Raw genomic sequence first — 14,849 nt, 5'->3', positions numbered from 1 at the left:
GACATTTTGATGTCCCCATGAGGAAACAAGCTTATAAATCAAACAAGATGATGTTTGTTGAAAATGTGAAGTAGCAGATAGTTTTCTGTGATGGTTGGGGTTAGGGTTAGGGTTTGGGTTAGGGGAAGGGAATAGAATATAATGTTTGTACCGTATAAAAACCATTATGTCTATGGAATGTCCCCGCAAAACATGGAAACCAGTGTGTGTGTGTGTGTACCTGGTAATTATCATGATGTGGGGACCAATTGTCCCCACAAAGAGAGGAACATTTTGAGGTTGTGTGTGTATATATTAAGTAAGGCCATATCACCTATCAATAGCTCAGTGCAGGTCGGTAAAACAATCGTAGTCGTAAGTTAAAAAAAAATGTCTTTAAGATGTAAAAAAGTCTCAAATCTTTGAGACGGTATTCAAACTGGATGAGTTTTGAAAGTGAAAAGAATGGAGTGATAGTAGAAAAGGGAGGGTGACACGCCACCTCTTCTTACCATTCTCGGGATGCTCCATCTCTCCGATGCTGCCGTCTGGGGTGGTGCGTTCGTAGTGGTCTTCGGGTAGGGCGAGGGGCCCGATACGGGGCCCTGAAGAACTCTTACTGCTGGGAGTCTCTGACTCTTCAAGACCACTGTCGTAGTAACTGTGTTGAGAGGGATCCTGCAGATCTTGTGCCTGATTGGCTGTGGAGAAGGTCACTCGGCGATGCGGGAGCTGTGATTGGACAAAAAGAGTGAAAAGATGTTAGGTCACAGTACAAACTAACCTAAAGTCACTCAGTTTATAGTTCACATACTTCATTGTGCTCGACTTGGGCCAGTAAGCAACCACCAACCACCCTAGCAACCACATAGCAACAAACACTAAAAACTCCCAAAACAGCATCTCATGTAAAAATCTAGGCCAATCGTGAGGGTAAATGTGTTGATCAACAAAATAATTGCAATATAGGAGAACTGGGTTCTCAGTAGCTCTCAAGTTCATCATTATGAAGATCCACAACCGCCCAATTACGCATACGTTATTTCCCCTACGTCTGCATATATATGCATCCCCTCGCAAGACTAAATCCCTTGGCACACACTCTCAGTGCATCCCAGAGTAATACACACATCCAGACCTAAATACACACTCACGCACACACCTAAGGCTCAGTGAGGAGTGTATTAAGCAAGTGTTAGCTAAATCCAGTGTGACTGCAGAAGCCAGGTTTGATAAGGATGATAGAAGCCACAGCTCTCCCACAGGAGAACCTCACTTCACACCCCACCCCGTCCCCCAGAAGCGCAGAGGAGAGAATGGGACATTTCGTCAAGATGGAATGAGACAGCTCGCAAATTGGCATTTGGAGCCAGTCAGAGACCACTGACAGCCACCCAGCTCTCCAAGGCACATCTACCTCTCGACATACCAATCACAAACCACAAACCTTCAGAGAAACGGAACGAGAGAGAGAGATAGAGGGAGAAGGCGGAGGGGGAATGAAAAACAAGTACAACTCTACTCACCGTTATCAATAATACAGAGATGTTCGTCTAGCACATTTCTCTTTTCATTTTCTGACTTTCAATATCTCTCCATCGCGTTATGCTTTCGATTTAACGGAGAGAAACAAAACCACTTCATTTTCTCTCTCTCATCTATTTCACCTCCACAAAGAGTTTGAGTGCTAAACGGCAGTGATGGTTTTGTTTATTTTTATAAGATAAACATCTTTTTGAGCAACACCGGCCTCTGAACACCAAAAGCTGCTCTCGCATCTGCGTAAGTCGCATCACAGGGCGAGCGAACAAACTCGAGAAGAAATAACAGAGAGCGCTTGTCTCATTCCCAGCCTATCTGGTGGGCGACAGCAAAGGACTTTGGAAGAATATGTTATAAAAAATGGCCAAGATGACCTTGATATCCAGCACACAAGCATCTTTACTGATTAACTCCTTCCTATCATATCTAAAGTAATAAACCTTGTTCAGACAATAACTGTTCTGCTCTGACCGCAAGGCTTTCACGTTTGCTGAATGAAATGTTTAGGTCATGTCAAAAAATGTATGCCAATGCAAAATAATTTGTAATGCTAATAATGACCATGTTGTAAAGCAAATAAGAAGAATTTTTGTTAAACAGATGACTCTGGGAGTACTGACTGAGCTACTTTTAAAGTTGTTAAAATAGGTGATACACGTGTTTCCACATCATGCAAATTTTCACTTTATTACCCTAACACCGTTTATTCATGTTTCTCAGGAAATTTTAGCGAGCTAAATTCACTTCACAACCAGAAAAGTGACAGTTTAAGTAGTCTATTGCTTTAATCAAACAACAACACAGAGGTTAATTTAGATATCTTCAACTATATGTCTATGCTGCAAAATGGCAAGCAAGATTTCAGGATGGGCGAATGGAAATTTTCACTTCACAAACGTAAAAAAAAAATGATGTTTTAAAAGCCATTAATGGGGATGCATCGCCTTTATTGCGTGCATGTTGCAGGTTGACATTTAATGAATGGAAAGAGAAAGCTGAAAGTAATTAGCACATCCTTAAGTGCATCTGATGTAATAGTGAATGGCTCTTAGTGGAGTTTCCACTGAAAGTCTCAAAGGAGGCAGAAAGCCTTAACGGTCTAACACTTTTGCTCTATCCTAAATCCTACTTTAACATTACATTTAGGCATTTGGCAAAGACTTCTATTGCATATCAAGATATACTTTTCATCAGTATATCCATTCTTTGGAAACCAAACCCATGACCTTGGCATTGCTACAGTAGCACCATGCATGTTGAGCTACAGGCCCTACTGAAAAATCCAGCACAGACCAGCATAAGCTGGTAGCTGGTTTTAGCTGGTTTAAGGTGGCAGTACAGTAGCTGGTCTAAGCTTGCTATACCAGCAATACCAGCTAAAACCAAGCTGGGAGACCAGCTAAAACCAGCTCACCAACTTATGCTGGACTTATCAGTAGGGGGAGTGAGCGGCATACTATTCAAAAAAATATGTATAGGCAACTCTCTAATACCTTATTGACACAGCACTTTGGTCCCAGAACATTTACGTAAAATTGGCATGTTTGTAAATTGGTAAATGTTCTGGGATCGCACCATTAAAGGGACATTCTATTTTTTGAAAATATGCTCATTTTACAGCTCCCCTGGAGTTAAACATTTGATTCTTACCGTTTTGAAATCCATTCAGCTGATCTCCAGGTCTGGTCTCAAACTGGCGCATTAATCAAGGACTTTTTATGGATGTACCATGGATGCAGCAGGTCTAGTGATATAACGCACTGCACGATAGTCCCCTGGTATTGAAAGTAACTGATTATTACGCCAGAATGAGAGTATTGTCTTAGCCATATCGGCCTAGAAAATCGCAACTTTTAATTTTCCATCGGTCTTAGTACACGATGTAACTACAGAAGAGTGAAGTTTTAAGTAGGAAAAATATTGAAACTCTTTGGTTATTTTTTTAGAGTCATGCTAATGGTCTAATCAGAATCAATAGATTGTGCTAAGCTATGCTAAAAGTGCTAGCGCCAGACCCGGAGATCAGAATGGATTCCAAAACGGTAAGAATCAAATGTTTATCCTTAGGGGAGCTGGAAAATGAGCATATTTTCAAAAAAAGTGGAATGTCCCTTTAAAGCGGACCTAGTAACATTGCCATAACATTCATGGAAAGCATTCTGTGTGAACAAAACTAAGAAACAGTCCAGTGTCATCACAACACGAAGTTATGGTTCAGCTCTTTGACACAGAGATTTAAACGCAGATCAACATTCAAGTCGAGAAATGTCGCCAAACTGGACTGAAGCAGAGATCAGGGAGCTTGTCACTATCCATACTGAAACTGAGATCATTCACCAGCATGACAGAACAGCGTATGCATGCACCTGGAAATCACAGATAATTAGCAAACTGGGTATTTGTGTGAATGCACGCACAGATTCCGGAAAATCATTAACAGTGTAAATGAACAAAAAATCAAACAATCCCAGACAAATCGCGGATACATACAGATCCGTAATCTCTGTGTGAAAAGGGTTTAAGTTTTGGAACAGAGCTACATTTTAGCCAAACATCTGGAGCACCTTTAACACGTGGCTCTCCTCCTTTGCTGCAGATAAGATGAAGATAAACCACACAGTGCGCGTTTGTGTAAAGCACAACACTTCTATTCAGGGGGAGGAATAGTTTTAGCTTCACGCCGTATCTACTGCTAACACCGGCCATCCCCTTAGGTTGATAAACAGCAGAGTGCAGGAGAGCACAGGGACTCTGGCGAGTGCATGTGGATGGATGCACACACACTACACCATTGTCCTCTCTGTTCAATAAAGAGCGGAGGTGAATAATACCAGATGAGCAGCCCTGAGCTTATTGGAAGTGTGTATCTGTATCTGTGTTTGTGCTTCATTGTGTTCTGTTCCTCATTAGTTTTCTCTCTCTCTCTCTCTCTGCAAGGATGATAAGACAGTGAATGGCTACTATGTAAGACTATAATCCATACTCTCACACAAAAACACGTTCACCGCATGCAGAGATGATACAGTGGATGTGCCGCTATGATGAGACCTGTTTCTCATTCTCAAACAGAAGCGAGTAAAAAAGGGAAGGGGGGGTGAGAAAGTCTAGAACAGAATACAGACGAGGTTTCCAGTGTGTGTGTGAGAGAGAGAGAGAGAGAGAGAGAGAGAGAGAGAGTTATTTCGCTATACTTTCTGTCAAAGCTCCTTTGTTCCTTCTCTTGGTGTACTTCAGCTATTTTAGCCCCCAGCTAAGACGGCACTCAGTTGCAAACAAAACCAGATCCCACTACTAACCTGCCTCCCTCCTATGTGCTGCTGTTCCCTCTCCCTCCATCTGTTTCAAGCTAGAGGGCAGGTGCCAGGGTTGAGTTATGTAAGGAATGACAGGTATGCCTGAGGACGGGATTGGTTAGCTGGGAAAATGCACCTGTGGGATTCAAGTACCAGCTTTGGCCCTCAGACTGCAGAAAAGCTTTGATACCTGTTAACAGCATCAGTGAGATGTACATCAAGAGACGAGAGATCATGCAGACGAAAATAGGAGGGGTTTTTGTGACTATGAGGGATGGAGGGGCCGGTGAGCCAAACGGGAGGGAGTGGAGTGAGATTAGCAGATAAGTTAAAGCATAATGTCTGGAGAGTGAGATTCATGGGGTCGTGGTGGCGCTCGACTGATTTTTAAAGTCAATAAAACGTGCAATGAAAGTCGACCAGGTTCACTTTTCTTAATAGATGTCCCTGTGTGCAATTCACAATTATATGTTATTTTTAATTATATAAGGCAATTCTTAGTTGTTTCACTCCTTGAAAATGGGGTAGTGTCTACAGGACATCAAGTAAGTGTGGTGTGTTAAAAAACAACACCACATATTAATCAACTATGTCTAAAAACAATAAATAAATGCATGCATATGTGTACAGTATATAATGTATATACACACATATACAGTACTGTGCAAAAGGCCACCATCAGCTTTTATCAAAGTCTCTTTATTAAGATACAAAACAGAAAATACAGGAAAATGTGTTTTTTTTTCAGGCAAAAGTCTTATGTGCCTCTAAAATATATATATATATATATATATAATAAAATTATATATATATATATATATATATATATATATATATATATATATATATATATATGCTCATTTTCCAGCTCCCCTAGAATTAAAAATTTGATTTTTAACGGTTTGGAATCTATTCAGCTGATCATCGGGTCTGGCGGTACCACTTTTAGCATAGCCTAGAGCAATCCATTGAATCTGATTAGACCATTAGCATCGCGCAAAAAAATAACCAAAGAGTGTCGATATTTTTCCTATTTAAAACTCTTCTGTAGTTACATCATGTACTAAGACCGACTGGAAATTAAAGGTTGTGATTTTCTAGGCAGATACGCTAGGAACTATAATCTCATTCTGGCGTAATAATCAAGGACTTTGCTGCCGTAACATGGCTGCAGGAGGCGCAGTGATATTACGCAGTGCCCGAGAATTGTCCCCTGCTATTGAAAGTTACCAAGGGGACTATTTTCAGGCGCTGCGTAGTATCATCGTGCTTGCTGCAGCCATGTTACGGCAGCAAAGTCCTTGATTATTACACCAGAATGAGAATATATGAGCTTAGCCATATCTGCTTAGAAAATCGCAACTTTAAATTTTTAATCTGTCAGTCTTAGTACACAATGTAACTACAGAAGAGTCAAGTTTTAAATAGGAAAAATATCAAAACCCTTTGGTTATTTTTTTAGTGCGATGCTAATGGTCTAATAAGATTCAATGGATTGTGCTAATCTATGCTAAAAGTGCTAGCGCCATACACGAAGATCAGCTTTCAAAACTGTAAAAATCAAATGTTTAAAGGACAAGTTTGGTATTTTACACTTAAAGCCCTGATTTCAGATTGTTTATGATGAAATAGAACGGTTTTGACTGAAATTTCGACATATGCAGCTGCCCCGAGAATTTTCGGGTGTTTGTTTTTCACCTCCCATCTCTACAATGGGTGTATAGGTGCACAGGAACAATCCTTCCTAAAATGCATTAAACTTTCGTTTACAAAGACGTGAAACTCTCCGAGTGGTTAGGGGTGTTCACTGATATGCTCACACAAAAATCGCTGCAAAAGATTCTTTCCAACAGGTGTTTTAGCATTCGTTGTTAACTTGTGGACCTATTTTTCCAAACGCCTCATAACCGTACATTCTTCCGCTGAGAGCTTGAATAATAAATACTCCAGCCCAGTTGGTGGCGCTAATCCGCCTTTGCCAATTGCAAGAATAGAAACAAAGTTCCCGGCGCAGAGTAATACCGTACCTCACAGCACATCTAATACAAGTCAATTGAGTTGGACAAAACTACTATTAAACCTGTTGGAATGCGTCTTTTGCAGCGATTTTTGTGTGAGCATATCAGTGAACACCCCTGACCACTCGGTGAGTTTCACGTCTTTGTAAATGAAAGTTTAATGCATATTAGGAAGGATTGTTCCTGTGCAAAACCGTTCTATTTCATCATAAACAATCTGAAAACAGGGCTTTAAGTGTAAAATACCGAACTTTTCCTTTAACTCTAGGGAGCTGGAAAATGTGCATATTTTCAAAAAAGTGGAGTGTCCCTTTAAGATTTTAGCACAATACAGTATATATCAACCTATAAAGTATGTCCTGAAGGAAAACACATCACGGTAAAAGTCTTTGCTGCACCCGCCATTATGGTTTCTCCTCATATAGGCAGAATCACTTTGTCAAAACTCCCAGATATTTATCCCTTCATCATTTCTAACCGAGTGGAGACTGATTTGCACTCTTGGATGCTTTCAGCAGATACATCCTCCCCTGAGGACCAGGAATACAACACTACACCCTCGATCGCACCCTCCCTCTCCACGCACACTTCCTCTCTACGGCCTCTCCGACACGGCCTCTTAATGCTACATTAGCGTGTGTGTCTTATTCGGCTAGAAGCCAGAAACCCAGGTCTATACTCCGCCTCTGGATTAAAGAGATAAGATGTAAGCAGACAGCAGCTGCCCAATCACCTGACTTAAGACTAACAACCTCTAACAGGCACTCAAACAGACACGCTCGGCAAACACCCCGGATCAGAGTCGAAGCACATTTCAGACGGTGCTGGAGTCTTAGCGATAGAGACGCTGCCAGATTGCTTGTGGTTTGGTTTTGTTTTGCAGCTTTTCATGTTAACTTTGATTTCAAAGCTAGAAAAAATGTCCAGAACCTTATTTTAACAAGCCTTTAGATACACGGTTCGCCACTGTCACGGATGAAGCCGGTTTGCCTTGCAAAATAAATGGGTATTATGTAAATTCTAATGGAAATGAACTGTGACCTACTAAACATAACTCAGATGGAAATGAGTGGTCAGACCAGAGGAAGAAAATAGATGACTAAGAATAAATAACAAGGAATTTTATATAAAAACACACACAGACGCTCAAATATCAAACAATGTTTTGTTTCGCTTATATGCTTAAACACGAACACAATGGCAAACATTCAGTGGTATCATCTGAATTCCTTTCACATGACTTGAGGAGCAGCTAAAAGCAACGCAGAGTGACAGGTCTGACGGTTTGCCATGGCAACAGAGGTCTTTGACAGATACGCTAACACACTGGCTGCGTTTACACTTGGCATTAACATGCGACCTGTATCCGGATGTTGTCCACATACACATTGAAAAGACAAGTGTAAACGCGTTTGTGTTCGGAATGTTATCCGATCTGTGTGTCCTGATGCAGAGGTAGTCGAGGACGCATTGTGATCGGATCTCAGTGTAATGTAACCGCAATCCAGCCATCGTATCTGGATTCACAGGTCAACGTCATACAAAACCCCGCCCACTATCATCTCCTCTCACTGACAGCTGTCAAAAATAAAGGACGTTAGGTCATGGAGCGCAGGTGAGAGACGCATAAATTCATATTTGTGGAGCAATGAAAGCTACGCTTAAAAGTATCTTAATAAATCGATATACAAAGCATTTTAACACTGCTAACTGTATTTAAGTTATTCAGGTATATGTTATATGTTACAACTATTCATAGTGAGATTTAATATTTAATGGCAGAATTCAGGATCGTCGTTATAATGTTTGAGTTTCCATGGCGACAAATCAACGTGAATGTTGCGCTTCTTTCTGGTCAATCGGCTGTTTCTGTCTCATTTAACACATTTTAAGTTACTTTAAAACACGTACAAACACTACATTAACCAAATACATTTAGTCAGTGTTGGTTTTATGCAAGGTTACTTATATGTGTTTGTAAATTACATTACTTCTTACGCACTATGAACAGTAAATTGTTAGCTCTTTTAATTAAATCATATTATTACCAGGAAACATAACTAACAACAGTTTATGGTTAAAATAGAAATACACATATAAGTTCAGGCAGAGCCAAAAGCCCCGTTATTAAGGCAGAATAAAACAGTGGAGTCGGTCATGTTTCACACGGATTTTGTTGTTGATTTAAAGCATGCGGGTGAAAGCCAAGTTCAGGTAAAGTTAAACAGAACATTCATCCGCGGTGCGGATAAGGCTTTTAAAGATAAAAAATATAACGCTTAAAATGTGAACATCACGGTTGTTGGGGTTGCTAGTTATTCTCTGTTGTTGGCTTCTCAGTAGCACTGTACAATACGGGATTGCGGTTAGCGCGAAAACCCTAAATCATGTGGCTAAAGACAGCTGTACCCATTTTGATTGACAGCTATCCACCCAGCGCGCGTCTCCCCGAACGGGATCCGATCACACATCCAGATACAGAAGCCACATTTATGTGACAAATGTAAACGCGCCGTGTCCTGATATACGGATGATCGGATCTGCGTGAACGGATCACTGAGATCGCATGTTAATGCAAAATGTAAACACAGCCACTGACTGAGGTAGAGTGACACTCGCACACATACACAAATCTCGTTTCAACACAACAAATCAACTTTTAAAACATCAAGAGTCTCTGTGAATATATTTTCAATTTACTGCCTCAGTGCACCAAACGTATCGGCTCTCAAAGCTCAGATATCACCGCCGCACAACAGCAGAATGCCACACTTATCGGTCCAGTTTAGATTACTCTGGAAGTTACAGTGTCAAGGGTATTTCCCATCAGCAAATGCACACACACATGTAAGCATCCAGGGGCCGATGGAGGACTGGGCTTAAATGTAGTGTAAATGTAAATCTGGTCAATATAATTAAATAAAGATACAGTCATAACTACACATATTCAGTGATAATAAGAAATGTATCAAGAAATTAAGCAGTAACTAGTACTTTGTAAAGTAATGGATCGCAATTTAAGAAAAGGTTGTAGGTTGTTGTATGCACAGTATCTGTGCAGACTTATAAAAACAAAATAAACAGGTTTATCATTTAATAAGAAGAAAGTTTTTCCTGTATTTTTGTGTTGATGTCAAAACTTGTGTGATCAGTCAAATTCACCATTCACTTGAAAAAAGCTTACACAAATATTAGTTTGACCATTGCTTTGCAGATCTTTGTTTACAATAAACACATCTGGTGCTGTGTTTGGTATGAACCCTGAAACAAAACCAGTTGAACCACTCCGCTCTAAGAAAATCTGAAAGAAAACGAATGCAGGTCCCGAAGAAAGTATCGGAAATCAGTTGTGGGTTGATAGAAACACAAGCACTTTACACTGACTAACAAAATCATCCGTTTCACATAAATTAAGTTCAATTGGATCTTTTAAAGACATGCATTCAAGTACTTAAGCTGTATGTTTTTCCTCAGTTGAAGCACTGCCCTCAGGCAAAACTCTAGCAAACACAAACTCACACAGAAAACCTGACACCTATAAACTACACCACATAAAACTGGCTTAATGGTTAATCTCTCTTCTTTATGTTTCAACCTATTGAGCAATTGCGGCTTCGTATGACAATCATTTATCTGTGGCTGTAAAATAAACATTAAAATGAAACATAACAAAATCTATTTGACATCTTTCTGTGATTAGTGACACGGTAACAATGCCATCTGGTGATCTACATTTATGTGCACATGTCACCTAGTCAACCATAGGAATATTGTGCACTAAACCCGAAGCGTGTCATTTTTCACACGTTGAATGTTTTCTCCTACCTCATTTTAATGTGAAGAGACATCTGTAAATAGGAAAATTAATAGGCTGATTTCTCAGAAACGTGTCAAATCTGTGTGTGGCCCATTCAAAACATGCCTGGTGTCAATTCTATGTCATTTTTCAAGTTCTTCTCTTTTTCTGATGAAGAGGGAGGAAAATAAAGATGGAAGAAGAGTAAAAAAGACAGAGATAAAGTGATGAGCAGCAGTCAGTTACTGTGTCTCTTTGAAGGACATCGATTGAGTCATTTATTCCCGTTGGTATATACGGCCCTCAGTATAGAATAGATGGGGTGGCGTGGGTATGTACGTGTGTTTTCATGTGTAAATGATTTCTATCTCTGGAAGAGGTTTTCATGGAAGGACATCAGAGATGTGGGTAAAATAATGAAAGTGAAAATAAAAATACTCTATCATATGACAAATCTCTGACTAAAGGTTTTTGAGTAAGCAAAATGTCTGTATCTGTACACCTTAAAAAATGCTGGATATTTTCAACCCAACGTTGGGTCAGAAGGGATGAATCAAGTATGGATTGTTTTAACCCATTTTTGGATAAAATATAAGCAGTTACTGGGTTAATTTAACCATGCGGTTGGGTTTGTCCCTTTTTGAAGCAGCGCTAAGTTAAAAATAATAATTCAGCATGTTTTAAAGTGTTGGGCTTCTGTTTCATTTTCATAAATTAAACATTGCAAAAATGAAAAATGATAAAAAGAAATGAAAGTGATGTGAGTTGCAGTAGATATGGAATTGGCACCTTTTTTACTGAGCCTTACAAAAAAGGACCACGGTAACTACGGTTACTAAATGATGAATAATAGCTGTAAATTATCCATTAGTGTTTAAATGCTTTGTTCTCCCTCGATGACCTCATAAGGGACTAGTATGCGTTTTTAAATGGTTACACTGTGTGGCTTCACCTTCACATTGGACATTGGTGTGTTAATGTGTGTGACTTTCACAGAACACACCAAAGACCTGGGAGGCAGGTCACTTCTCCTCTGGTGCTCATGTCTTCCTCTCCCCATGGTGCTTCACGATCCCATATTCCCTTTCCATGTCCATTTTTCCCTCTCACTCTCCAAGTAGGACATTAATCAGCCGGAGACTCCGAGTATCTCTCTCTATTTCTACCTTCTGACTTTTAGTTTCTCTACCTGTACTCCCAAACAAAGCTTTAACCTCGTATCCCTCTGATGAAATTCAGGAGGTCATTTCAGACTTGTGTGTGTGTGTGTTCAGTGTGTGTATTGGTTTGTGTTTGTAAAAGAGCTGAGTGCTGCTCTCCATTAGCTAGACATCCTGCTATCAGATAGCTACTGGCAATACACAGATAAGACCAGATTAACTCTCCCACACACACACATGCTTACACACAAGCACACAGTGTGATATCTGAGGATCTAAATGACAGAGGTCTGATATACAGCCCGATAAAGGATGGAAAGGGTGGTTTTTAATAATGATGAAGATCCGCATTCTCTGTTAATCTTTAAATGCAGGTGTGTTCACGTACATGAAGGAATGCTGTGTGTGTTATCTGTGTGAGAAAGAAATGTGGGAACGTGGGAAATGCTGAAAGGTTAATTACGTGAGCTTTTGCTTTGTAAGACCAATATTAGCCCATACTTATTAGGATCTGCAATGGGGTGCAAAAAGCAAGGTTAATCGTTTCACATACTAATATGTTAGTCAATGCTACTGCGGAATTAACGGCTCAGTTCAGGTTACATTCATTCATAGCTAAGAAAAAGTAAGTTTTGTCTATGCTCACACAATATTGACAAACAAAGCCAAAAGTATATTTTTGGATTATTTACAGACCTAGAGAAACAAACTATTCTGATGTTTAGATGATGCGAACAGTGATGTCATCAATGCTAACGACAACATTCGGTAACACTTTACTTGAAGGGGTGTGACACCTTTATAATTATGACATGACACGTGTCATGAACAAGAAGGAGATTTTATGCATGTTTATGACACCCGTTTTATGCATGTTTATGACATTGTTTGAGATGGTTTTGTTATGACAACTTCACATAAACCAGTACATCATAACTTTTCATAAATCTGTCATAAACAAGACAAAGCAGAATAATTATCAAACTTTTAAAAAAACCTAGCTTTATGGGTTAACATTACATTAAACTGTCATTAAAGTGTCATTAAGTGTTAATACTCTGTCAAATAATTTTAACTTAACTTTATGTATGTGCACAAAACATAAAAAATGACAACTAACAGAAGGTTCTGAAATTAAGTAATTGAATGTAATTAACTGTTTTTGCAGCGATATGGACCCAAAGCTGCATGGCTTAACCCATTACACTGCAAAAATGACTTTCTTACTTTGTATTTTTGTCTTGTTTTCAGTAAAAATATCTAAAAATTCTTAAATTAAGATGTATATAAATTAAGAAGTATTTTCTTGATGAGCAAAATGACCAAGGAAAATAAGTCTAGTTTTTAGACAAAAAGTATAAACTTTAAGTAAATTATTGCTTAAAACAAGCATAAAAAATCTGCCAATGGAATAAGAAAAATGTTCTTGGATACATTACATTTTTTAGAAACACTTAATTCAAGACAATTTTTCTTATTCCATTAGCAGATTTTTTTGCTTAACTCTTTCACCGCCAGCGTTTAAAAAAAAAGTTGCCAGCCAGCGCCAGCGTTTTTCATGATTTTCACCAAAGTTTAATGCCTTCCAGAAAATGTTCTTCTTTAAATATATAAACATACAATATACCAAATAAAAGAACAGACCCTCTGCTTTCAAACAAAAAAAACCGTTTCATCCTACCTTTAGTGGTTCTTTTGCAATCAGCTTTTGAATATGGGTAGGTTTTTGCAAAAACACCATATTTTGAGCAAAAAGCAGATATAATTCAATTTTTATGACGGACTTTTCATAGAGATCCCATTCAGAGCGATCTTTAAAACAGACACGGACATGCAGCAGCTTGCCATAGGGCAATACTTCCGGTTTTAAAAAGTTGCGGAAGGGCGCCACCTGGTGGATAATAGCGGTATTGCGGAAAGACGGAAAATCTCGTCATTGGCGGGGAAGCGTTTTCTCTTAATTGACGAGATATCTCGTCAATGGCGGGGAAAGAGTTAAGCACAAATTCGCTTAAATTGTATATTTTTTGTCTAAAAACTAGACTTATTTTCCTAGATAATTTTGCTCATCAAGAAAATACTTCTTTAGGAATGTTTTGATATTTTTACTGAAAACAAGACAAAAATACTAAGTAAGAAAGTCATTTTTTGCCGTTTATTGTACTGTTTTCATTTAATTTTAGGTGAATCAGTCTCCAAATGCAATAAGATACCATTTTATCATTTATTATTATTATTATTATTTGATGATTGATTTTATTTCTTAAACACCTGGAGGAAACTTTAAAAAAACATTATGAACTGAATATTCAAGAAGCTGTTATAAGACAGAGTATTAACACTTATAGTATTTTAATGACAAATTATATTTGTACCACTGTAGTTGAGGTCAAGAAAAATATTCATGACACTGTTATGAAACTATATAACAGAGTATTAACACTTAATAACATTTTAATGACATTCAATTTGTATCATGGGTAAAAAGTGGTCTGTTGTGGTCTTGGTAATGTCAAGTTGTCATGACAAGTTATAAGGTTTTGGTAAATGTCAAGTTGTCAAAACAAAGACATCTCAAACAATGTCATCTTTGCATTAAAATGAAATAATTGAACAAATTATAATTAATGACAGCTGTCATCAACGTGCATAAAATCTCCTTCATGTTCATGACACATGTAGTGTCATGATTATGAATGTGTCATGTCAGTCTTATGAACACCCCTTCCAGTAAAGTGTTACCAAATATTATTTTATATTAGGTTTACCCTAAACAATTTTACACTAGTTAGTGTTCAAGGGTAAAGTAGGCAGATTCAAGGTGTTGTGGTTGTAATATACTCAACAGAGACCACTGATGCCAACAAATGCAATATGGGATAGCTGGCCAGAAACCGGTGAACATCTACAGTGTAATAGCTCCTGTGGCCTCCACTGGCAATGAGGCAATAGGTCACAGGCATTTCTGGGGAGAGCTGTGTGTGTTATGTCGCTGATGCTTGTAAATCAGTTGAACAACTTCGCATCGCAAAACACACTGCCAGGTCTTCAGCCTCCAATT

General features: G+C 38.8%; 1 protein-coding gene across 5 annotated transcripts in view; it reads right to left on the bottom strand.

Annotated features, from left to right (window-relative positions):
• The window catches only part of pcdh1b (protocadherin 1b), a 172,034-nt gene that overhangs the window by 59,478 nt on the left and 97,707 nt on the right, over window positions 1-14,849 (bottom strand). For 4 of the 5 annotated variants that reach the window (XR_010536439.2, XM_065272981.2, XM_065272986.2 and 1 more), the window contains exon 4: window positions 492-711. Coding sequence is in view for 4 of the 5 variants with exons in the window: in XM_065272981.2 (XP_065129053.2) it covers window positions 492-711 (220 nt within the window). In the remaining variant the exon portion in view is untranslated. Of the gene's footprint in view, window positions 1-481; window positions 712-14,849 lie in introns of all 5 variants that reach the window. The other variant, XM_065273004.2, reaches the window with a different exon arrangement.

This window comes from Paramisgurnus dabryanus, chromosome 16 (assembly GCF_030506205.2).
Source record: "Paramisgurnus dabryanus chromosome 16, PD_genome_1.1, whole genome shotgun sequence".
Taxonomy (NCBI): Eukaryota; Metazoa; Chordata; class Actinopteri; order Cypriniformes; family Cobitidae; genus Paramisgurnus; species Paramisgurnus dabryanus.
The sequence above is the reverse complement of the archived record's forward strand: the minus strand, read 5'-3'. Positions and strand labels throughout refer to the sequence as shown.